Here is a 25,772-nt window from a genome sequence, read left to right on the forward strand (position 1 = left end):
TTTCAGCCTGTCTCAACTTTCAACGTGCTTCCTCAGTAAGCTTGATCATTTTTAATTTTAATGTAAAGTAAGAGACTCTTCCTTTCACTGGACTACTTAGAGGCCATTTTAAAGTATTAATTGGCTTAATTTCAAAATTGTTTTGTCTCAGGGAGTAGGGAAGGCCGAAGGAGAAGGAGAGAGATGGGGTAAATGACCAGTCAGTAGAATGGTCAAAACACACGTAATATTTATTGAATAAGTTCACCATCTTATATGGGCACAGTTTGTGGCACCCCAAAACAATTAACATCAAAGATCACTGATCACTATAACAGATACAATAATAATGAAAATGTTTGAAATATTGCAAGAATTACTAAAAAGTGACACAGACATGAAGCAAGCATGAGCTGTTGGAAAAATGGCACCGGTAGACAACAGACTTGCTTGATGCAAACCTTCAATTTGTAAAAAAAAAACCCAGAAAAACACTGTATCTATGAAGTGCAATTAAATGACATATGCCTGCATTTACTTTGTTACATATATATTGATCCATTAATCCATTTTGTTTTTGATGCATTTCAAAGCAAATCGCAGTCATCAGTGTATTTCATCCCTAAACACTTCAACATGCATATCATTAACTTGAGTTCAGTATTGAATGTGGCTCTTCTTTTTTTTGAGGTAAAAATGATATATAGTGAAATGTGCAGATACTAAGTGTACCATTCAAAATTCATTACTGTTATTGCTATGAGTTGTTTTAGAAGAGCATGATGGGTTCTGTTTGTATTTGAATCATGCCTGTGACAGTAACGAGGTTATGGCCTCTCACTCCACAGCACAATGCTCCGATCCCCCAAGGAGGCAGAGGTGCCATCCAATTTGTCACACAGTATCAACACTCCAGCACCCAGAGACGTATCCGTGTGACCACCATTGCCCGAAAGTAAGCACACCAGTTTCTTCTCCATGGAGCCACTGACTGATATTTTTCCTCTGAAGAGATATTTAACATCTCTTAGTTTGTCTTTTTCATTCATTGAGTGGTTCTGAACAGTCCTCACTGGCTTATTTAATCTGAGGAAGAGGAGGAGGAGGTGGCATTCCTGGTTAGCCCAGTTTGGCTTACGAACACTTATCTAGAGGAATCATCTTTCTGTATGAATATAGTTCCTTAAAAATTATGTTTTATTACTTTATCAGATAAGTAGCCTGTAAATACATCCTCCTCATAAAGATTTAAGCAGCACATAAATACAGTCATCCCTTGGTGTGCGTGAGGGATTGATTCCAGGACCTCTGTGGATAACTAAAGCCATGGATACTCAAGTCTCTTACATAAAATGGTGTATTACTTGCATATAAACTATGTACATCTTCCCATGTACTTTAAATTATCTCTAGATTACTACCTAATACAATGTAATACTATATAAATAGTTGTTATACTGTATTGTTTAGGGAAGTATGACAAAAAAGCCTATACATGTTTAGTACAGATGCAACCAGTAGGCCTAACTACAGTTTTGGTCTGTGGTTGCTTGAACCTGCCGATGCAGAACCCATGGATACAGAGGGCCAACTGTATATAAAGAGTGGGTCTGTCCACTCATCCTCCCCACAAGGAAATGCTGTTACTGGTGTTTAACTTCACCCCATTCTGTGAACTTATGTACCATATATGTTTACTATATACATGTACTACAGCTTCTGATATTTACATATCTTTTCTCTATATCTTTATCTATCTTTGTATAACTTTAATTTGCAAGCTTCAGGCCGGGCGCGGTGGCTCACGCCTGTAATCCTAGCACTCTGGGAGGCTGAGGCAGGCGGATCGTTTGAGCTTAGGAGTTCGAGACCAGCCTGAGCAAGAGCGAGACACTGTCTCTACTAAAAATAGAAAGAAGTTAGCCAAACAACTAAAATATATACAAAAAAATTAGCCAGGCATGGTGGTGCATGCCTGTAGTCCCAGCTGCTTGGGAGGCTGAGGCAGAAGGATCACCTGAGCCCAGGAGTTTGAGGTTGCTGTGAGGTAGGCTGACGCCACGGCACTCACTCTAGCCTGGGCAACAGAGTGAGACTCTGTCTCAAAAAAAAAAAAAAAAATTAATTTGCAAGCCCCATATCTCATTAATTTTGATGGTTACATAGTATTGTATGGTTTAGATGGGTTAGACCACTCCTCTGTTGAAGGTCTTGCCTGCCAGCAGTGCTGCATGGATATTTTCAGGTCCTTGTGAACATGAGTATTTCTTTCCAGCCACTTTATAGAAGTGAAATTTTAGATACTGAAAAACTATTTTCCTGAGAAGCTAATTTGTACTTTACCCCATAGTGTAGGGGGCAAAGTGCCCTGTCTCCCATTAACAATGGATGTTATCAATTTTTAACATGCAAATGTAGATATATAGAGAACATGCAATATGTCACTTTCATTTGTATTTTCCCACTTATCAATGAGTTGAGTACTTTTCATATTTCTCAGCCATGCTGTATTTCTTCTGTGATAGCCTTTGCCCATTTTGTAAAACTTGTTTCTTTTTCTTATTCGGTGATATGCAAAGACTGTTTTGGATATGATTATTGTTACATTTGTTGCACATGTCTGTTCTTGGTCTATCTGTTGTCTTTTAGCTTTGTTCATGATGTCTTTATTCATCTGGAAAACTTCTGTATATGTGCTAATTCTTTTTCCCATGGATGTGATGCTGGAAAGTCATTTTGTGAATTTGTAAATATTTAGATTTTGTTAAGATTGACCTAGAAGAAGGAACACTGGATTGAGACTTAGTACCTTTTGGGTATCTACTTTCATGATGTATTGCAGAACATGGGGAAGTTCTCTATAATTTTCCTTTAAAGTTACAGCCTTCAGAGATCATATAAGGGTAAATGAAATGTATGCAAAGCTCCTGTGATTCCTTATGGAAAATGAGGAAAATGACATTCAAATTTGTGTCATCTTAGATGAAGGAACAGGATTTGTGTTCCGTTATCAAAATGAATGTCTGGTGTTCTGATCTCTCCTGAACTTAAGCATGGCACTAACTCTGGAATTGTCAGTTGGGCAGATGCACAGAGTCAGCTCAGGCACATAGAAGCAGCATTCGACCAGGAAGCTGCAGCAGTCTTGATGGCACGGCTCGGAGTATTCCGAGCAGAGTCAGAAGAGGGGCCCGACGTGCTCCGGTGGCTGGACCGACAACTCATCCGACTGGTAAATTGGGAACAATGGCATTAGGTTCAGTCTTGGTCTCTGCTCTACTTCTGAGAGGAGAAAATTGTCACTTAAACCTATTGTTTTATATAGCCAGTCAGCAAGAATTTATCCGTTGCTTATCTTGTGCCAGACATATCTGAGTGACATGAAAGAAGTGTTAAATATGTGTTTTTCCTCTTGGGTTTACATTATCGTTGGGAAGAACAACACACACAGAACATTTGGAGAGATGCAAATCTGTGCATGTTAAGAGTTGAATTAGATGAGTCCTTTTGCAAAGGCTGTTGTCCTATATTTTCCCTCCAGATCTGGGAGATTGTTTTGGATATAGAGATGGCCTGTGAGTTTAGAAAGATGCCTCTTTTATCAGTCTGGGTCCAATTGGGAGAGAAAAATCACAGAGTAGTTTAAATAGGGAAAGTCTTATATAAAGAATTACTACTACAACAGGGGAGTAAAATAATGAAGGATTGACTAGTAGGGAGTAAAGAGAACTAGCTGATCTAAGGGGCAGCCACTGCTTGTAGGGCTGAGACAGAGCACTCAAGGAAGACCCCTCTCCCCAGGGCTGATCTAGACCTAGTTTGGAGGGCATGGCCATGGGTCAGTGAGTCTGTCACAGAGAAGTTGCCATGGTGGTGTGCCAGAGGAACTTGCTAGAAATTCACTCTCTAGAATTTTGCACCCTCTAGGTGCTGGGGAAAACTGTTCACAGGAAATTGTCTCAGCAGAGGCTCAGGGGAGTGCTGGGGTAGCTGCTGGCTGCCCTGTGCTCCAGGAGCTCAGTGCTAGGGACACTGTGGTGCTGCTGCAGGACCTGGCACCACGGAAGCTGCCTAGTGAGCACACTGGCTCCCAAAGCTGATGCTGGCCTCCAGCGCCCTCAACTGACAAAGCTTGACATTATGCCAGCTGGCAAAGGAGCAGTTAAAGGGCCCACATCCATTTCATAGCAGGCAAAAGGGGTGAATTCGGAGCCACGAGCAGTAAATCAATAATTGGCACACTACATAATCTTACCTTTCTGGAGATTCACAGCATGTATCCGTGATCAAAGACACTGAAGGGCCTGGTATGGAAACCTGTTTAACTTGTTTAGCTCTGCATTTGCCCTTGCCATCTCATGGAACCATTTTCCAGGAAGTGTCATTTCAAACACAATTTGAAAATTGTTCCTCTAGGATTTCAGAGGGAGGATAAACAAGGAGAGGATCCCAGTGGTTAACAAAGGCTCCATGTGGAAAGGCAGCCTCGAATCAGCTCTTTTGATAGAGTCAGATGATAGGGGAGGAGAAGGCAAAGCTTACTGAGTGGAGGCCCGGCATGAACAGGCCTGTGGGAGGTAGCCAGGCCTTTCAGCTTATGCTGGGCACACTGGAGAGACCATTGTCACGGAGGCCAGGTTTTGTGGTGAGGAACAGAGACAGTGAAGATACACCTTGATTTGGGGAACACCTTAACTTTATCTTTTTTTTTTTTTTTGAGACAGAGTCTCACTCTTTTGCCTGGGTTAGAGTGCCGTGGCGTCAAGCTCACAGCAACCTCAACCTCCTGGGCTTAAGCAATCCTTCTGCCTCAGTCTCCTGAGTAGCTGGGCCTACAGGCATGCGCCACCATGCCTAGCTAATTTTTTTCTATATATATAATTTTAGCTGTCCAGGTCATTTCTTTCTATTTTTAGTAGAGACAGGGTCTCGCTCTTGCTCAGGCTGGTCTTGAACTCCTGACCTCGAGTGATCCTCCCGCCTTGGCCTCCCAGAGTGCTAGGATTACAGGCGTGAGCCTCTGCGCCCGGCCAACTTTATCCTTAAGAAGGAGACTTAGGGGTAATTCTTAAGCAGGGTGTGACATCGACATGACACTGTATTCACATTAACATCACTATAAAAGGCACATTGCAGGGAGAAAAGGCTCCTGTTGTGATGGGGGATTTTGCAGGTACAAGGCTGCTGAGACCAGGGTGGTGGCAGTAGATATGTAGGGAGCAGAAGGTTTGGTTCTATGTAGAATTTCTGATTTTATGTAGAATCAAAAACCAAAAAGCACAGAGAAACATTTCACATGTGGGTGACCATAGGAATGATGGTGAGGTAGAAAATGGGAAAGGAGTGCAACTTTAGGATTGGAGAAGGTGAATCTTTTTTTTTTTTTAAATATAATAGTTTACTTTTGACAGTTGAATATGCACTTGCAAAAGTATGTCCAGGGAAAACTGTCCTGTATTTAGGTGGAAGTCCCGACTGGAGCTTAGGCTAGAGGTCAGCACTGGACCTGGGGGAGGGATCTGGATGACATGTGTCTGGCTCTGGTGTTCATTTGTAGCTGAGCAGTGAGGATGGAAGCAGGGGGCCAAGAACTAACCTCAGAGGAGTCCCCAGTTAGAAGGATGGAGGAAGACAAGGAGCCACTGAAGAACGCAGAGGAGGATGGGGTGGAGAGATGATGAGAAACAGGAAAGCGATGTTTCAGCAGCTGAAGGAGAAGGTTTCAAGAAGTTTGGGAGGTCACTTGACTCCTGCTGCTAGGAAGTTCAAGATGACAACTGTGAAAGGCTGCCAGATTTGGTAGGGAGAAGGTAATTGTTCAAGGTGGCGTTTCTTTAAATGGTGGACAGCCTAATTCTCTAGTGGCTAGAGGAAATGTGTGATCAGAAATAAAGGCAGGAAGAAACGTGGTACAGAAACATGCCATTGAAAGGAGGAAGAAATTTGAGCCGCAGTGTGAGTGTATATCAGGTGTGTCTGTAATTGCTAGTTTTCATACTCTCAGAGGGTTTTCATGTGGAAGAGGCGCCTGAGAGAGCTTATCAGGCTTCTCTGCGGTCAGGGTGGTCTTCAGGCCAGCATTGCCTGGGAACTGGTTAGAGATGCAGAATCTCCAACTTTTCCTCAGAGCCTGCATTTTATTAAGACCCCCTGGTAGTCTGTCTGCCCTTTGATGCTTGAGAAGTACAGGACTCACAGTAAGGGGCAGAGTTAAGATCAGAACTTAGCTCTTAGTCCAAGAGTTTTTATCAGGTAACACTAACTTAGGTTTTTCTCTCTTTTTGGTATTTTCATTCATCAGTGTCAGAAGTTTGGACAGTATGACAAAGAAGACCCCACTTCTTTTAGGTTGTCAGATTCCTTTTCTCTTTATCCTCAGGTAAGTAATATATATGTTAAAAATAACTATAGAATAATAGATTGTGATAGAAATAAACTTCTCTATTCTCAGGGTAAAGTGAAGACTTTTTGTGTTTTGAGATTCAGTCTGTAGTTGACAAAGGTTGTTCACCTTAAGACAAATGTCATGTTCCTGCAAGACAGTACCCTAAGCCCTACAAAAGACAAAGATGACATGCAGAGAAGAGAAAATAAGTGCAAAAATTTTCATGAAAAGGCAAAATAGGATCATTGGCATAGGGCCACAACAAAACCTTTAATATGTAGAGGTTCTGGGTGAACAGTGAGCTGTCTTGGTAACAAACCAAAAAAATGAGCACACATGAAGGTGAATATAACAAAACAACTGTTAATATGACAAATATTAATAATATGTCTGTGGTTATTATGCTGTACCATAACCAGGGATTGACAACAACCAGCTCCTAAAGGTAACCGCATTATACATGAGCCAAGCATTTGGGAGCCACTGGGTAAAGGAAAGGAGGGAGAGAAGGAGATGGAACAGGAAGCCACTGTCATGAGTCTGTGTTTCTGCCTTTTCTGAATCTCCATTCTCATCTGCAGATGAGGAAACAGAGCTTGGATCAGTGGGTGGCTGTGAGGATTACAAGAGCTGAGGCCAATTGAGTATTAAATATTTAGTGTGGTACCAGGCACACATTCAGAGCTTTAAATGTGAGCTTGACAGTGGGGCCTGGGACTTCCAGGTGCCCATTACCTAGAGGTTGAGGCCATGTGGTGTTGTGGGAAGAGCCCTAGACCGGCCAGAGTCAGGGCAGAGTTCAGCACTGGCCCCACTGCTGCTGATTTTAGACAAGGCTTCAGACTTATGTAGATTTTAGTTTCCTCATCTTTAGAAGGAAGCAGTTGGTCTAGAGAAGTTGTTTGCAATCTTTTTAAAGCCGTGGAAGGAACCCTTTCTTCAAGAGGACCCGCCCTCAAAAGCCAGCGCATAAAGCAGACAGACATGGTGCTGCTCTGCTTGTGCCCACGTACCACCCTCCACAGTCCCACTAGAGCCTCCACTGAGGATTTGCCAAGACTCTGAAGAGCGCAGTTTGAAAACCACCAGATGACATGGTTTCTAATATTCCTTCCATCAAGATGTTCTAAGATAGAGGTCAAGAGCCCAGTCTCTGGAGTCAGACGGCCTGGATTAGAGTCCAGCTCTGCCACTCAGTAGTGGGGTGACCTTGGACAAGTTTGCTTGTGCCTCTGTGCCTCAGTTTCCTCGCCTATAAACTAGGGACTGTAAGAGAATCTATCTCATGGGCTTATTAGAAAGATTAAATAATTCTTGTCAAGTGCTTTGTGCCTTGCACATAAGATGTATTGAATGTCAGCTTTGGTTATTATTTAGGAACCTATGATTCAATATTTGGAGTCTCAGGAAGCTTTATTCTTTTTCTTTTTTTTTTTTCTTTTGAGACAGAGTCTTACTTTGTTGCCCGGGCTAGAGTGAGTGCTGTGGCGTCAGCCTAGCTCACAGCGACCTCAAACTCCTGGGCTTAAGCAATCCTCCTGCCTCAGCCTCCCCAGTAGCTGGGACTACTGGCATGCACCACCATGCCCGGCTAATTTTTTCTATATATATTTTTAGTTGTCCAGATAATTTTTATCTCTATTCTTAGTAGAGACGGGGGTCTCGCTCAGGCTGGTCTCGAACTCCTGACCTCGAGCGATCCACCGGCCTTGGCCTCCCAGAGGGCTAGGATTACAGGTGTGAGCCACCGCGCCCGGCCAGGAAGCTTTATTCTTCTCAAGGCAGCTGATTTTCATGTTTTAACAGCTCTTTAGAGTGAGTTAAAAGTCTGTCCCTCGCTTCCTTCTAATCCTCAGGGTGAAAAACATACCATTCCAGCATTATCTCTTGTCCCTTCCTCTCCTGCACCCCTTACTCCAATCTACCAGCCTCTGTCCTGAGCTCCTGTCTGCTGTCCCTGTGCCTGGACTCCCCCTTCTGCCCTAGCGCTCTGGCCACCTCAGGCCTGTCTCTGAGGGTGTGTCCTCAGACCTCATAGCTTTGGGAAGTCTCCTGCTGGCCCTCCACCCCCACCCCAAAAGTACTTCCCTGTACTGTGGCTTGTAACTTGAAGCCCCAAGTGTGCCTTCTCCCAGTGGACCTGGCTTCTCGCAGAGCAGATACCCTGTCTCCACAGCTTGGCCTAGTGACTCTGGGAATAAACATTTCTTTGCCTTTCCCCTTTGATATGGAAGTTTTAACAGATCCAGAGGCCCTTTTATTGAAGGAAAAAAAATATTTAAAAATCTTAATTGTGGTAAAAAACATAAAATTTACCATCTTAGCCATTTTTAAGTGTACAGTTGAGTAATGTTAACCATATTCACATTGCTATAAACTGATCTCTAGAATTTTTCTCCTTTCAAAACAAACTCTGTACACATTAAACAACTCCCCGTTTTCCTCTTCTACCAGCCCCTGGTCCCACCTGAAAACCTGGGTTCTCCTGTTCCAGAGGCCCAGGGTGGATCTACTCTCTGGGTGTCTACGAAGGTTGCAGCTATATGCATTTGCCTTTTTTTCTTTGTAAATGCAGTTCATGTTCCATCTTAGAAGATCTCCGTTTCTGCAAGTGTTCAACAACAGCCCTGACGAGTCGTCCTATTACAGACACCATTTTGCCCGGCAGGATCTGACCCAGTCCCTCATCATGATCCAGCCCATTCTTTACTCCTATTCCTTCCAGGGGCCTCCAGAGGTAAGCTTTGACCTGAGTACTCTTCTGTCAATTGGAATCACCTCATATATATTTTTTCTAGGAAACTTACTCTTAGAGCAAAACTGTAAAAAAACAAAAAAACTTTGGAGTATTTATAATAATTTAACATTATTTCTGAGTATTAAAAACTATAGGGAAAAATCAAAGCACATATAAAGCTATTATTTGTGGAAGATGGAATAAATGTAAAAAACTTTACAAATACGTGGGTACTTTTTTTTTTTTTTTTTTTTGAGAGAGAGTCTCACTCTGTTGCCCAGGCTAGAGTGCCGTGGCATCAGCCTAGCTCACAGCAACCTCAAACTCCTGGGCTTAAGCTATCCTACTGCCTCAGCCTCCCAAGTAGCTGGGACTACAGGCATGCATCACCATGCCCAACTAATTTTTTCTATATATTTTTAGTTGTCCGGCTAATTTCTTTCTATTTTTTAGTAGAGACGGGGTCTTGCTCTTGCTCAGGCTGGTCTCGAACTCCTGACCTCGAGCAATCCTCCTGCCTTGGCCTCCCAGAGTGCAAGGATTACAGGCGTGAGCCACCGTGCCCGGCTGGTACTTTTTTTTTAATGTGTTCATATGCTTTGATCCAGTAATTTCATGTCTTGTAATGTATCTGAAAGGAATACTGCTAGAAACAACAGGCTTTGTGCAAAGAAATAGTAAATGAACTGTTACAAAAGAAAAGTGGAGGCCAGGCACAGTGGCTAATGCCTGTAATCCTAGCACTCTGGGAGGCCGAAGCAGGAGGATCGCTCGAGGTCAGGAGTTTGAACCCAGCCTGAGCAAGAGTGAGACCCCCGTCTCTACCAAAAAAATAGAAAGAAATTATCTGGACAACTAAAAATATATAGAAAAACTTAGCTGGTCATGGTGGCACATGCCTGTAGTCCCAGCTACTTGGGAGGCTGAGGCACGAGGATCGCTTTAGCCCAGGAGTTTGAGGTTGCTGTGAGCTAGGCTGATGTCACGGCACTCTAGCCCGGGCAACAGAGTGAGACTCAGTCTCAAAAAAAAAAAAAAAAGAAAAGAAAAGAAAAATGGATAACAATCCAAATGGTCATTATCAGTATTTGTTCTATTTGGGTACAAATTTTTAAATTTTCTTTAATGAATACAAGTTCATTTAATTATTGAAATAAAAATCATAATAAAATATATTTTGGATTCAACTTGAAAAACTTGTATTAAATGCTATTTTTCATATAGGCATCCCTGTTCTGTCTCATCTACAGCTATAGTAGATTTGAGAGAAACTCACTCTGGTTGATAAAATCCATGTCCAGTACAAAACTGAGAATATTGGGAATTGTTTCTGGTTCCTAGATCAAAAGATATCATTAATCTCCCTTCCCAATTGATGAGGGAATATTTGGATCCTGATTTTTCTGTGAAGTTGAGTCTGAGAACTGCTGAGTCAGGAGCAGAAAGTAGGTGCATGGCAGGAAGAGGGGCGGGCCACTGTGCCGGGCACCATTTGTAAACAGCCTCTGCATTGCTGTGGATACCTTGCATGGGGTGGGAGTGATCAGCACATGGGGACCAGGGAAGGCCAATGCCATCTCTCTCTCCCTTTTTCTTCAGCCAGTACTCTTGGACAGCAGCAGCATTCTAGCTGACAGAATTTTGCTGATGGATACTTTCTTCCAAATTGTCATTTATCTTGGTGAGGTAAGATACGAATTTCTTTCTTTACTATTATTTTTGCTTTCTTCCTACTTATTAATTTAGATTTTTAATGACATTTGAAACAAGGATTTGGGTTTAGAAAACCACAGTTTATTATAATAACAAGTGCAGGGGCTTTTGTTCTAGTGAATAAAATCTTTTTTCAGATCCTGGGAATATTTGTATATTTAGTAATTTTATTAATATTTACTGGCTGGGTGTGGTAGCGCACGCCTATAAACCTGGTGCTTTAGGAGACAGAGGTGGGAGGATCATTTGAGGCCAGGTGTTGGAGGCTGCAGTGAGCTATGATTGTGCCACTGCATTCCAGCCTGGGTGACAGAGCAAGACCCTGTCTGTAAAAAAAAGTAAAAAAAAATTTTTTAAATTAACATTTAATGTAAGTAAATCTCAAGTGGTCCTTTTAAATTATTATAATGTATAACTTTCTAAGTTAGGCAAGACTAGTTTATTGTTTCTCAGCAAACATTTTATACATACTACTCTCCTTTCAGAGTTATGTTAGAGTTTGGGGCTAAAGTTTTTCTTTGCTGAAATAATGTGGCACAGGGAACGTTATGCTGGGTCTATGGATCCCTGGGATGGCTGTAGATGGCTTTCTGGGAAGAGTCTGTTTCTTCCTCAGAGGGTTTCATACCCTGAGAAAGGGAATGTCTCCTCTGAATTACTTGCATCTTTATGGGAAAAAATCCTTTAATTGACCATTATATTTAGTGATGCCTTTTTTTCTATTGTATGTTCTTTATCTTCATTAAGTTGCTTTGTTGGTTTATTTGGCTGCCTAATATCTGAACATTAGGAATGATTTTATGTGTCCTAAAAAGATATAAATTGTGTTTCAGAATTCCCTCGATTACTTAGGAAGTATTAGTTTTCTAATACTAATAAATATTTTATAACTTTAAAACTTTTTTCCAGCATATTAACACCCACTGTGCTAGCCACTTGCTCACAGATGCTAGACTTTCAGTAATGGTCCTAGACCAAGGGTCACTGGGTAACCAGTTACTCCTCCCATTGGTTCCCTTAGTAGCAGTGCAGCTGGCTTCTGTATCTGTGCATTCCACATCTGCGGATTCAACCAACCATGGGTCAAAAATATTAAAAAATAAATAAATAAATAAATAACAATGCAGCATTAAAAATACAAATAAAAATTACAAGTATAACAACTATTTATGTAGCATTTACATTGTATTAGGTATTATAAGTAATCTAGAGATGATTTAAAATCTTGGGGAGGATGTGCATAGGTTATATGCAAATACTACTCCATTATATATCAGGGACTTAAGCATCCTCAGATTTGGGTATCCACTAGAGATGGAGTCCTTTTATCTCCCTGCCAAGAATATCCCAACTCAGGACCTGGGGGAGCAGGGGTTGGGGATGGATGGATTCTACCCAGTCTTTTGATTACTGGGCACCAGAGGAGGCGTGTAATACATGTGCTGTTAGGAAAAGAGAAGAGGGGAAAGGATTCTATGAGAGCAGCCAACAAATCGCTTTCCCTACCAGGTACAAGGAGATGAGAGGCTAGACTGAGTGATAACAGTGGAAGTGGAAAGTGGGGAGGCCGTGGGTTAATTAATCCATGGGCTTTGTTAACTACCTGGTACATACAGTTAGGAAGGGAGAGGAGGCCTGGCTGATGACTGACATTCCTGGGAGAACTGAGCAGGTGGGGACGTCCTGGATGCACACTCTTTGCTTATTCCTGTTTCTCCTTCTAGTCACTCTGCTTTGCTCTCCCTCTGAAACTTGTCACCTTTGACATAAGACTTCTTCACTGGAAACAAGTTCTGGGTGGTGGTGGTGGTGGTGGTGGTGGAATGTCACGTGTCCATGAAGGGTGTCATTACAGTTTCCACAATAGTTTTGGTTGGTTTGTTTTGGAATAGACCATAGCCCAGTGGCGTAAAGCCGGGTACCAGGACATGCCCGAGTACAAAAACTTCAAGCACCTTCTGCAGGCACCACTGGATGATGCTCAAGAAATTCTACAGGCGCGCTTCCCGATGCCACGTTACATTAACACGGAGCATGGTGGCAGTCAGGTATGGAGCTGAATTCCAGCTCTAATGTCCTATTAGTTTTATGGTATATTTTATGGCCATATATCCAAACAGGGTGGTTAATATTTTATGTGTTGACATAAATTGACATACAGGTAATCTTCCAAATATGACTTCTTTTTAAATGAATAGTCAAAATATACTGATATAAGAGTAGAGGATTGCCAAAGTAAAAGACGTGATTCTTAATAACTGGAGAGCCAGTGGGTTTATGCTAAAGAAATAGGTTCCTCTTCCGTAAAGTGATTTCCAGTTTAACCAAAGAATTGTTATAAAAACTTATTTTACTTTTTTCTATTACACTAATATTAATGTCATTTGATCTTTAAACTTTTTTTTTTTAAAGGCTCGATTCCTTTTGTCCAAAGTGAATCCATCTCAGACACACAATAACCTGTATGCTTGGGGACAGGTAAGAAATTGTCAGGTACTTGCAGAGGATGCCAGGCTACTTTTTAAAGAACTTGTTTTAAAATCCTACAGGTTGGTTCCCTTTTGGCCCAGAGACAGAATTACTTGAGTATTTTGCTGGGGCGAGGTGGGCGGAATAAACAACTTTGAATAACATAGCTGGGCAGGAAATGGGGGTTGGGGTTGGGAGGAGCTGCCTATGTGGATCGCTTTGCACAGGAGGTGATGCAAGTGATGGGGTGTGGCTGTCTAGGTGAAGCCTCAGCTTGCTGGCTGCTCCCCTCCTGCTGTGTGTGTCCCCTGCCCCCCTGCTTTTTCTAAATTTCATTTTCATGAAGGACAGTTTTTCCACCGGTGTGGGGGACGGGTAACCAGTACTGGTCTGAGGCCCTGGAGGTGGGGACTGCTGCTTTGCCCAATGCACAGCGTGCATGCCAGGTTCAGGCCAGGGGACAGAAGTCTACACTGTGGCCTCCATTTGGCTGTCTCCACACAGCAACGTAGCCCAAGTCCTCACTCCCAAGACCACAGGGAAGTCCTGCTCACCATCCTTCTGCCTCCTCTTCAGTTTCTAGGCCCTGATTCTTTCATTGTTCTTTTTTTGGTTCCCAATTACTTCTTTATCTAATTGTTCCTAGAATTTATGTCTCTTTCAGATGAACTTTTCTTTTCTTTTTTTTTTTTTTGAGACAGAGTCTCACTCTGTTGCCCGGGCTAGAGTGCCATGGCATCAGCCTAGCTCACAGCAACCTCAAACTCCTGGGCTCAAGCGATCCTCCTGCCTCACCCTCCCAAGTAGCTGGGACTACAGGCATGTGCCACCATGCCCGGCTAATTTTTCTATATATTTTTTTAGCTGTCCATATAATTTCTTTCTGTTTTTAGTAGAGATGGGGTCTCGCTCTTGCTCAGGCTGGTCTCGAACTTCTGAGCTCAAACAGTCTGCCCACCTCGGCCTCCCAGAGTGCTAGGATTATAGGCGTGAGCCACCGCACCCGGCCCAGATGACTTTCCTTTCATTCTGTTCTCTTATAACGTTTTTTTAATTAAACTTTTTTTGAGATAATAGTAAATTTACATGCAGTTTTAAGAAATAATACAGAGACAAGACTAGCCTGGATGATGTAGTGAGACCCTGTTTCAAAAGAAAGAAAGAAAGAGAGAGAGAGGCAAGGGGGAGAGGGAGGGAGGGAAGGAGGGGGAGGAGGGAGGGAGGAAGGAAGAAAGGAAGGAAGGGGAGAAGAGAAAGAAAGAAAGAGAGAGGAAAAGAAAAGAAGAGAAAAGAAAAGAAAAAGAATACAGAGAGATCTCTTCCATCTTCTATCCATTTTCCCTTCGTGGTAACATCTTGCAAAATCAGAACCAGAATATTGACATTGATATGGTCAAGATGTACAACATCTTCATCACCAAAAAGAGCTTAGGTTGCACTTGTATAGTCACACCTACTTCCCTCCTGCCTCCACTCCCTTCCTAACACCTGGCAACTGCTCATCTCTTCACCATTTCTTTAATTTTGTCATCAAAAATGTTACATATATGAAGTCATACAGTATACAATCCTTTGGGGTTAGCTTTTTTCCCTCAGCATAATTACCTAGATAGAGATTCATCCAGGTTGTTGCAGGTATCAACAATTTGTCCCTTTTTATTTGCCAAATATTATTCCATACTATAGATGCGTCACAGTTTGTTTAATCATTTACCCATTGAAGGATATCTGGGATGTTCACAGTTTCTGGTTATGAGGAACAAAGCTGCTGTGAGCATTCATGCACAGACTTTTAATGAACGTATGTCTTCATTTCCTTGACATAAATGCCCAGGAGTACATTTGCTGGGTTGTATGTTTTTCTTGCCTTCCCATGAGTAATTTGAACATTTTTTAGAATTCCCTTTTGACTTATTTATAGTGTTTTTGAATGTATCTCTTTTTATAGCTGTTTAGCTTTTTTTTAGTGGTTGCTCCTGGTTGCCCTAGGTATTACATTATATGTGTGTAACTTATCACAACTATTGCTGTCTTTTTGCCAGTTCAAGTGAAGTATAGAGAACTTAACCTCCCTTTACATCCCTTTACTCTCCCCCATTTGTAATATAATTCTGTTAAATACTTCCTCTACATATATTTAGGATCACATCAGACAGTGTTTTGAAAAAACATGCCAACTATTTTTGCTCTGCTCTCACACCACAACAATCAGCAGAGATTTCTGTGACCAAATGGTTCGGGCTTTTTCCCCACCAACAAGCAGTGCACACCAGCTGGATGTCCTCCGATTCACTTCTGACACTGTCTACCTAGAGAGAGTGTCAGGTCCCAGAGGATGAGGCTCAGTCCAAGACTCCCACCCCCTACCCCCTTCAGACACCAGTTGCAAGTCTGCATCTCTGGAACTTCTGACAAACCAGCTTCAAGTTGGGGATTCCACAGCCCCCTCTTTTGGTTCAGTTAATTTGCCAGAGTGGCTCAGAACTCCAGGAAATATTTACTTTCCTTTACTGGTTTATGTAGGATATTACAAAGGATGTAAATGAAGAGATGCATTGGGCAAGGTATGTCCTCTCCAGGTGCACCACCCTCCAGAAACCTCCCAGTGTTCAGCTATCTGGAAGCTATCTGGAAGCTCTCCAAACCCTGGCCTCTTGGGTTTTTATGGAGGCTTCCTTACCTAGGCATGATGGATTAAACCATTATCCACTGGTGATCAACTTGACCTTCAGTCCCTCTCCTCATCCAGGAGGTAGAGGAGAGGGGCTGAAGTCCCAAGTCTCTAATCATGACTTTGTTATTCCTGTGACTAGCCCCCTCCTGAAGCTATCAGTCAACATTAGCATACAAAAAGACAGCACACTGCAGATTCTAAGGATTTTAGGAGTTGCTAGGACAAAGAACAAATATATATTTCACAATATCACGGTGATCAAATATAATTTATAAGTCTTAAGAGGAAAGGGAAAAACTGTATTCATTCATATTTTTGCTTCTGCTGTTTCCTGTTTAGAAATCTTCTTTTATTCTTTTAGGGTAGGGTCTGCTGCTGGTAGGTTCTTAGTATTCCTTTATTTGAGAATGTCTTGATTTTCCCTTCATGTCTGAAGAAATATTTTCTCTGCGTATAGGATTCTGACTGACAGTCCTTTCCTTTAAGCAGTTGAAAAATACTGTGCCGCCTCCTCTGACCTCCATAGTTTCTGATGGGAAGTTCACTCTCATTCTCATTGTTTTCCCCCATAGAGAAGGTGTCATTTTCCTTTGGCTGCTTTCAGTATTTTTTCTTTGCTGTTAGTTTTCAAAAGTTTAATTACAGTGTGTCTTGGCATGAGTTTCTGTGTGGGTTTGTCCCATTTTAGTTTACTCAGCTTCTTGATTCTGTAGAGTTATGTCTCTTGCCAAAATTGGAAAGTTTTCAGCTATTATTTCTTGGAATACCTTTTCAGCTGCTTTCTTTTTCCTTTCTTTGCTGACCTCCAGTGACAGGAATGTTAGATCTGTTGTAGTACCACAGGTTCCTGAGGCCCCATTCAGTTTTTACCATCTGTTTTCTTTCTTGTGTTCCTTTGGGTAGTTTCTATTATATTATCTTCCGGTTTGCTGATTCTTATCTCTCTTCCCCTTCTGCATTGAACCTATCCACTGAGCTTTTTATTTGTTATTGTATTTTTCAGTTCTAAAATTTCCATTTGCTTCTCCATATCTTCCACTTCTTTCCTGGGAATTTGTATTTCTTTACTGAGGCTTTCTGTTTTTCATGTGTTTCAAGCGTGTTCATAATTGCTCACTGAAGCATTTGTCATGGCTGTTTTAAAACCTTTGTCAGATAGTTCTAACATTGCTGTCCACTTGGTGTTGGCATCTATTGTCTTTTTCTTTTTCTTTTTTTTTTTTTTGCCTCCAACCAAGATTTTTTTTTTTTTAATATTTGAGTGGGACCAGGAAAGTTGCAGGATCTGTCAAGGATTTGATTGTCTTTTTCATTCATTTTGAGATCTTGGTCCTTGGTATGACAAGTGGTTTTTGATTGAAACTTGGACCTTTTAGTATTTGTAGGAGACCCTGGATCTTATTTAAACCTGCTACTTTAGCTGGCTTTTTGTTACACTGCTCTTGAGAGAGAAGACGTTGTGCATTGTTTCATTACTGCCAGGTGGAGATAGAAGTCCAGATTTTCGGCTGGCCTCTGTTGACACTTGAATGAGGAGTAGCGATCTCTTGTTACCGCTCAATGGGGATGGGAGTTCCAGCTCCCCAGGTAGCTTCACTGGCACTGCTGTGGAGATGGCCTCATTACACTTGGGTGATGGTGAAAGTCCTGACTCTCTACTAGGCCTCCTCTGATTTCACCCCAGTGGGCAGGGGAAGGACATTTATTTCTGCTACTGACACCACTGGGTTAGGGAGATTTCTTATTAACCATCAGGGATGAAATTTCTGGTTCCATACCTAGCCTTCTCCACCATCCTGGTGGGGGTGCTGGGGTACCTTGTTACTGTCTTATGAGGGTGGAAGCTTTAAGTGCCCACTCAGCCATTGCTGAAGCGGGTGGGGCATGGCCACAGTTTCTTCTGTCAATTTTGACTGGAGTACAGTGATTATTATCCAAGAATTTTCTACCTTGCTATACCCATCTGGGCATTTGGCTAGAAAAAGCAGGTACTTTTTGTTTTCTTTCTTTTAGGTCAATGATAGTTTGCCAGCTTATTCAACTTCAAATTTGGGGTATATGAGGTAAAAAGAAAACCTAAGGAACTCACCACTCTGTTGTTCCTTGGGTCCCAAGGTTCCTAGTTTGTCTGCTGTTTTCTCTCTACTTTTCAAAGTCTTATGTTAGTTTATATAAAATGTCCAGAGGCTGGGTGCAGTGGCTCGCGCCTATAATCTCAACATTTTGGGAGGCTGAGGCAGGAGGATTACTTGAGGCCAGAGTTTGAGACCAGTTTGGGCAACATAGCCAGACTCTGTCAATACAAAAAAAAAAAAATTAGCCAGGTATGATGGCGCGTGCCTATAGTCCTATCTACTCAGGAGGCTGAGGCGGGAGGATAACTTGAGCCCAGGAGTTTGAGGCTGTAGTGAGCTATGATTGCTCCATTGCACTCTAACCTGGATGACAGAGCAAGACCCCGTCTTAAAAACAAACAAAAAGGGCTGAGCGCAGTGGCTCACACCTGTAATCCTAGCACTCTGGGAGGTAGAGGCAGGAGGATCGTCTGAGCTCAGGAGTTCGAAACCAGCCTGAGCAAGAGCGAGACCCCGTCTCTACTAAAAATAGAAAGAAATTAGGTGGACAGCTAAAAATATATAGACAAAATTAGCTGGGCATGGTGGCGAATGCCTGTAGTTCCAGCTACTTGGGAGGCTGAGGCAGAAGGATTGCTTGAGCCCAGGAGTTTGAGGTTGCTGTGAGCTAGGCTGACACCATGGCACTCTAGCCTGGGCAACAGAGCTAGACTCTGTCTCAAAAAAAAACAAAAAGCAAAAAACTGGGCAGGGACTTTAGTTGTCCTTAGTGGGAGGAATAGAGAAGAGAACATCATCTACTCTTTCTTCCTGAAACTGGAAGTCCTCGTAAAACATTTTAATCATGCTTATACTTGTAACAGTACAGTTGCATGTTAGAAGAATTTGAAATGTTAAAAAAAGAAAATTATAGTTACCTATAACCACTATATAGAGTTAACTATTTCTGGCCTTTTTCTAGGTAATATAAAGTGTATGTATGTGTGTGTGTATATATATTAATTCCTTTACAAATTTGGGGTCTTACTATAAATTGAGGTTTCTATTCAGTTCTTTTCCCATAACATTAATTAAATCATACACATTTTCTGATGCTACAAATACCCAATCTGTTCAGTGGAGGTATTGATTCTCTCATTGACCCATTTGTGAATACACCATTATTCAGCTTCTGTTGTAAGCAGAGTACTTAAGAACTAGGGTTAGGTGCTGGCAGAACGGGAGGGAAGAGGAGGGGAGGATGTGCACCCTCAGGGAGCTCACACTAGTGGGGAGCTAATCTCTGGGTGAGCCGTCAGAACTGTGGCGAGGGGGTGAAGTAGAAGGGCATATGCTCAAAACTGGGTCTGTAGCAGGCAGCAGTGGCCTCATCTCTGTGGAACAGGAAAGGTTTTATGAGGAAATCAGGCTTGCATTTGAAAGACATAGTTAACTAGGCAGGGGATGGGAGTGATGGGAAGTACTAGCAGAGAGGACAACACCTGGGAGTGTTCTGAGGCACAAGATCCTTAACAGCTCATGAACTCTAATCTGCTTTTAAGATATCTGCTAAAAAACATTTCTCATTAAATTTCAGGAAACTGGAGCGCCCATCCTCACTGATGATGTTAGCCTGCAGGTGTTCATGGATCATTTGAAGAAGCTGGCTGTCTCCAATGCCTGTTAACCCAAGCATGTGACCAAGAAATTGAAGAAAACACTGTGTTCACAATTGTTTATAAAGGCTTAATAACATTCCTTTTACTTTTCTGGCAGATTTTAATAAATAATCAAGGAAAATTTTGTATGTAACTCTTTAGGTTATAATTTATTTGTATGCCTTATCTGTGTCCCTTTTCTCTCTCTTTTTTTTTTTTCTTTTTCTGTACTTTAATGGATGCAAATGTGTCCCTTTTCTTGCACCACAAAATTATAAGGTCATAAATGTTTTGGTACTTATAGATGTTTATGTCCTTTTTGTATCCTAACTTTTAGAATTTAAATAAAATCAAAGGTAATGTATTTTGGTAGCTTGTTTAGTTGAGCATCTTGATCATAAAACAAACAAACCTAGATGAGGAAAATACTGGCTAAAATAATGCTAATACAAATTTGATTTCCTGAGGTCTCTGTGAGTGTGTTTTAAGTGGCTCCCTCAAGAGGTATTCCCTGAAGTTAATCCTCATTTACTAAGTATTAACAGGCCAAGAAAAAGTATGAAATGTGGCCGGGTGCAGTGGCTCACACCTGTAATCCTGGCACTCTGGAAGGATTGCTTGAGGCCATGAGTTCGAGACCAGCTTGAGCAAGAGTAAGACCCTGTCTCTACTAAAAATAGAAAAATTAGCCAGGTGTAGTGGTGCACACCTATAGTCTTAGCTGCTCAGGAGGCTGAGGCAGGAGGATCACTTAAGCCCAGGAGTTTGAGGTTGCAGTGAGCCATGATGATGCCACTGTTCTCTAGCTGGGGTGACAGAACAAGATTCTATCTCAAAAAAAAAAAGTATGAAATGTATGAGACTTTACTGAGGGCGTTTTGGAGTGGCACTGTCCCTAACCCACATACACCATTTGATGTAAGCAATCCAGCCCAGGTAGACACAAAGAGTGGCTGATGGGCAGAGGTGGCTCCTTGAGAATGAGGACACATTTATGCTGGGCATCAGGTAAGACAAATTAATATATTTACATCATGAAAACAAACATCTTGGCCAGGCACAGTGGCATAATCCCAGCACTTTGGGAGGCCAAGGTGGGAGGATAACTTGAAGCCAGGCATTTGAGATCAACCTGAACAACATAGACCCCATCCCCCCTCCAAAAATTTGCCACATGTGGTGGCATGCACAGGTAGTCTCAGCTACTCTAGAGGCTGAGGCAGGATTGCTTGCACCCAGAAGTTTGAGGCTGCAGTGAGCTATGATTGTGGCACTATATACAAATAAATGAATGAATGAGTGAATTAATGCAATTACCTCTAAAGAGTTTATCTAGGTTTAGAGAATAGAGGTAAGTTATTTGTTATAAGCTCTTTAGGATAGGGTATTTGGTGGGGTTTTTTTTTGTTTTTTTTTGTTTTGTTTTTTGAGACAGGGTTTTGCTCTGTTGCCCAGGCTGAAGTGCAGTGGTGCTATCATAGCTTACTGCAACCTTGATCTCCTGAGCTCAAGTCACTCTCCTGCCTCAACCTCCCAAGTAGCTGGGACACGTGCATACCACCATGCCCAGCTAATTTTTAAATTTTTTGTAGAGACCAGGTTGCTATGTTGCCCAGGCTGGTCTTGAACTCCTGGCCTCAAACAATTCTCCTACCTTGGCCTCACAAGATGCTCGGATTACAGGCGTGAACTACCGCGCCCAGCCAGTAACTGCTTTTAACTTTTCCTTACAAGATATTTGTTAATGTATTCAATTTTAGCCAATATCTCTCAATTCCCATGTTCATAGAATAAGGATATTAAGACCTTTATCTCCAGCCTCCATTTTTGTCATCTGTACCTTTATTTTTATATTATCAAGGTGGTAAAATTTGTATGCTGGCCTATAATCATATTTTTTGTCACTAAGTTGATTGTGAAGGCTGAAAGATAATGAAAAGAATTTACACAGTTATGATGCACATATTGTTCATGTCCAAGCCAGGTAGTATTACATTTTTCTCCAGGGGTTTGATGTCCTAGTCAGTCCCTATGCCACTTGAAGGAAAACATTCCCAATGACACAGTTCAGTCACTTTTCTTACGTTCTGTCATGCCATGTGTTGGCTTCCTATTCAGGTTATGATTTCTTAGGGAAGTTTTGTTTCCTATTGGGGGTGGTATTGATAAGTTCAATTATGGACATTTTTTAAATTTAAAGAGCTTGTGAGATATAGAGCTGAAAATGCCCAACAGTAATTAATATGGATTTGCTCTTGAGAGAATCTGGAGTTGATTTGAGAGTTATTAACATATAAAGTAGGTAACATGAGTAAAGGTAATGAGAAGGAAGTAAAGATGAGAAAAATGTAAGGATGAGAAGAGAAGCAAGTTTGAAACAGAAAACTGATTTTTCTGTTTATAATTTTATTGAGGTGTAGTTTGCATACAATAAACTGCACACATTTAAAGTGTACAATTTGATGAGTCTTGACAGATGTGTACACCCGTGAAACAAGTAGGTGTGTAATGGTGTCTCATTGTATTGTGGTTTTAATTTGCAATTCTGTGATGACTAATGATGCTTCTGTGCTTATTGGTCATTTGTATATCTTCTTTTGTTCTATTCAGATTTGCTGCTTGTTTTTTAGTTGGGCTGTCTTTTTATAACTGAGTTGAAAAGAGTCTTTATATATTCTAGATACAAGTCCTTTGTCAGGTATATGTATTTTGAATATTCTGTGATTTGTCTTTTCATTTTCTCAACTGTGACCTTCAGAGAGCAAAAGTTATAATTTTGGAAAAGTCTAATTTATACAATTTTGCTTTATGGTTTATGCTTTTTGTATTCTAAGAAATCTCTGCTTATCCCAAGGTGGTAAAGATTTTCTCCTATGTTTTCTTCTGGGTTTGTAGTTTTAGTTTTTACACTTAAGCCAACGATCGTTTTAGAGTCAATTTTTGTAGGTGTAGATTTCTGTAGGGCAGAACATCAATTTTTCAAGGGTGGAAGACGTAAAAAGAACCCTGAGGGATACCACAGAAAATGATGTTTTTGAAGCCATGAAAGGAGCAAGTGCGGTCAGTGGGGTCAAACGCTTTAGAGACCAAGTTTGAGTATGGTTGAAATCTAGTTAACGGCAATTTGCTGAGCCTACTCTGCCAAGCACATCGCCCCTGATCTTAAGTTGTTCAGTCTACTGAGGCTATTACGCTTTGAAGAAATTATGGAGAAGAGCTGAAGGTGGACGGAGTCGAAGGAGATTTTTGGTTTTTGAGACGTGGGCACGTTTGTATGATGAAGGATAAAAGTCAATAGTGACGATGGGGGGGTGGGGGTTTTAAGTTAGGGTGTCTATGATGGGAAAGGCCGCTGAGGAGGTGGGGAAGAATGGGACCCAGAGCACAGTGGAGGGAGAAGCTTTAACCTGGAGGTTCCCAGGCAGAGTTCCGGAAAGGAAGACGGGGAAAAGATGACTTGCGGGAAGAGGCAAGCGGTATCTCCGCAAATCTGAGAGCTGGGAGAGGAAATGAAATGAACCTTTTCAAATACCACCTGGAGCCTACGTAAGGCAAGTATTACAATTTTGCAAGTGAGAAGTGTCTGCTCAGAGAAGTTGTCATTTGGGCCCCATCACGTGGTAGGCAGTGCCGCCCGCCCCAACTCTGCACTTGAACCAATCGGCCCCAAGCTCCACGCCTCACAGTCCGAGCCCCGCAGCCACTGTCGGGACTACACGCCCAAGATGCACCGGGGCCAGAGCAGGAAGCGACCGCGGGACGCCGGCTCCTCATTGGCGGCGGCGGCGGCGGCGGCGCGGCTCGCTGGCCGGAAAGCCCGCCTCCGCCCTGGGCCTCCGGGGATCCGGGCCTTTGCTGGTGTCCCCATGCTTCCCAGCCAGGCCTCGTCCTGGTACCGGCGGATGTCGGTGGTCTACGCGATCGGGACCTGGACTTTGTTGGGCTCAATGTTCATAATGAGCAGGAAAGACGGCAAGCCGCCAGGTAGGGCGAGACCTTCGGCGGGGAGGCCCAGGGGCTGGTGGAATCGACTTTGCTGTGCCCCCAGCCCCGGGTTTATTCTGCAAAACTAGTTGAAACAGTTGCTTGGAGCCTCCTGTTATTGCGGAATCTGCAAAGAACTGGACGCCTGGAACTGCCTTTTAAATACTGTTACTTAAATCGTAATGATTTATTGCAATGGGCCGTCCCCATACGCAGAATGGGAACAGTCTGTGTAAGGTTCAAGATGGAATTTCAGAGACTCTGGCTGGCCGTAGTTTAAAGAGGTGATGCTTACGTACCATTAGCCCTCGTCGCATATGGCGAGCAAACGATTTCAGGACTTTCAGCAGCCAAGGAGTATTAAAATCTTCCCAATTATTGGTTGGGAAAGGAAATCTCTCAGCCTTCAAAATCTGTAGAGACAGAAAGTTGGTTAGTGTGGTTGCTAGGGGCTCAGGGGTGGGAGAGGTGGAGAGTGACTACTAAAGGTATGGAGTTTCTTTTTATGGACGAAATACTCGGAAATTGATTATGGTGCTAGTTGCACAAATCTTAATATACTAAAAAAGACATTGAATTGCACGTTTTAATTGTGTGGTATGTTAATTATATTTCAACAAAGTTGTTGTAAAAAAACTGCTGAAGATTACGTTTGGTGATGAAGATTAATTATCAGTGGCCTCAAAGTACAAGGCCAGCATTAAGCATTTAATAACATTTTAAAACCTGTTGTGTTTTCTTTCTTTTTAAAAAACAAAATGGTGGCAGGAATCTGATGGGGATTCCTGATTGGTGGGGAGGGTAATTCTCACCTTAGTTTAGTTTATTTCCAAGACTTCGCTCTCTTAGTAATTCAGGTGTTTTTTGTTTCTTTTTAAGGTGATGAAGTAGAACAAAAGGATGTCTCAACAAATGAACTACTTGAGCCCCCGAAAGGGTTTTATATGGAAACCATTGTCACATATAGAGAAGATTTTGTTCCAGTTACTGAAAAGATCCTTAACTATTGGAAATCATGGACTGGTGGCCCTGGTCCAGAATCGTGAATGACTGCTCGAATTCTGAAAACCAAAACCTTGATTCAGCATTTAAATTTAATAGACACTGTAGTTTCCATTTTATGTTTGTGAAAACTATATATATCTAATTTAATTTTACTATAAAATATAATCACTAATAATATGCAATAAATATTTCTTCGAAGAAAACTAAACTTGCATATTCAAGAAGTGTTCCTCTATATTTACATGAGGGAAATGATGGAATGTAAATTTCACATAGAGCTTTCATAAGCTTGGTTTTCTAAAACTAGTTACTGTAACTTTATATTTCTTTCTTGTTGCTGTTAGGCACAGCTTTAGTGGTCCCTTTAAGATTAGATTCAGCAAATCTCCATATTCAGTTTGGGATTCACAGTAGTCCTTTGAGTACTGCTGGGTGCTGGGTACTGGGTAAGTATATTAAGAATTAGATTATAGCTCCTGAGTTAAATAGACTGGGCCTGTTCTCTCCCCACAACCCCACTTCAATAAGCTGATCAAAGGACCTGTTCTTTAGGACCAGTACATAGACGCCTCATTACTTCAGAGGCATGGATTGCATGCCAACCATGGCTGGTGCTATTCTAAGTGCTGAGGATGCAAAGTCGGGATGACATGATTGGTGCTGCCCCAGTCTCCTCACTGGTGTCTTTTGAGTGGCCACACAAGTAACTTCAATCAAAAAGGGATGTTTATCAACACTGTGTTTCAGCAGCTCACAATTAAAGAGTATGTTGAGGTCTTCAGAGGGCCTGACACCAGGAGCCGAATGCAGAGAGCTACTCTCTGAGCCTGCCTGGGCTCCTTGCCTTGTTGCTTCTCTTCTTGCACACCAGCTGCTTTACCCCCACGGACTACTCTTCTGTGGTAATGGAGCTAGCCCCAGAAGATCAAACTTCCCAGCTACAGTGCCAAATTCTGACCACCTCCTCAACCCAGTTTTTCGCTTCTACTCTCGTGAGAGCCTCAGTTCAACTTTTTATCAGATCCTTGCCTTGTGGATTATTGAGTTCTGCCTCACTTATTAATAAAGTGGAAGCAGAAATTATGCCTGTTTTTCTCAGAGACAAAAAAACTGA

The 25,772-nt window shown here is 42.0% G+C and overlaps 2 protein-coding genes across 4 annotated transcripts in view; both read left to right on the forward strand.

Moving 5' to 3' along the window:
* Nucleotides 1–20,033, forward strand: part of SEC23B (SEC23 homolog B, COPII coat complex component) — a 42,829-nt gene extending 22,796 nt beyond the window's left edge. For all 3 annotated transcript variants that reach the window (XM_045529435.1, XM_045529436.1, XM_045529434.1), the window contains exons 13-20: nt 828–934; nt 3,058–3,211; nt 6,281–6,358; nt 8,940–9,101; nt 10,701–10,787; nt 12,707–12,862; nt 13,227–13,292; nt 19,609–20,033. In XM_045529435.1, coding sequence (XP_045385391.1) covers nt 828–934; nt 3,058–3,211; nt 6,281–6,358; nt 8,940–9,101; nt 10,701–10,787; nt 12,707–12,862; nt 13,227–13,292; nt 19,609–19,698 — 900 coding nt within the window. In that variant the 3' untranslated portion in view covers nt 19,699–20,033. The remainder of the gene's footprint in view (nt 1–827; nt 935–3,057; nt 3,212–6,280; nt 6,359–8,939; nt 9,102–10,700; nt 10,788–12,706; nt 12,863–13,226; nt 13,293–19,608) is intronic.
* Nucleotides 20,034–23,482: 3,449 nt separating this feature from the next.
* SMIM26 (small integral membrane protein 26) lies at nt 23,483–24,874 on the forward strand. Its single transcript, XM_045529432.1, has 2 exons — nt 23,483–23,653; nt 24,533–24,874. Exons 1-2 carry the CDS (start codon nt 23,536–23,538, stop codon nt 24,697–24,699), a joined length of 285 nt encoding a protein of 94 aa, XP_045385388.1. The 5' UTR covers nt 23,483–23,535; the 3' UTR covers nt 24,700–24,874.
* The last annotated feature ends 898 nt before the right edge of the window (nt 24,875–25,772 follow it).

This window comes from Lemur catta, chromosome 17, assembly GCF_020740605.2.
Source record: "Lemur catta isolate mLemCat1 chromosome 17, mLemCat1.pri, whole genome shotgun sequence".
NCBI classification, from domain to species: Eukaryota; Metazoa; Chordata; class Mammalia; order Primates; family Lemuridae; genus Lemur; species Lemur catta.

Coding starts and splice junctions, on each gene's coding strand:
- SMIM26 (XM_045529432.1), top strand. CDS start 23,536: ATGCTTCCCAGCCAGGCCTCGTCCTGGTACCGGCGGATGTCGGTGGTC. Junction 23,654..24,532: donor GAAAGACGGCAAGCCGCCAG/GTAGGGCGAGAC, acceptor TTTCTTTTTAAG/GTGATGAAGTAGAACAAAAG.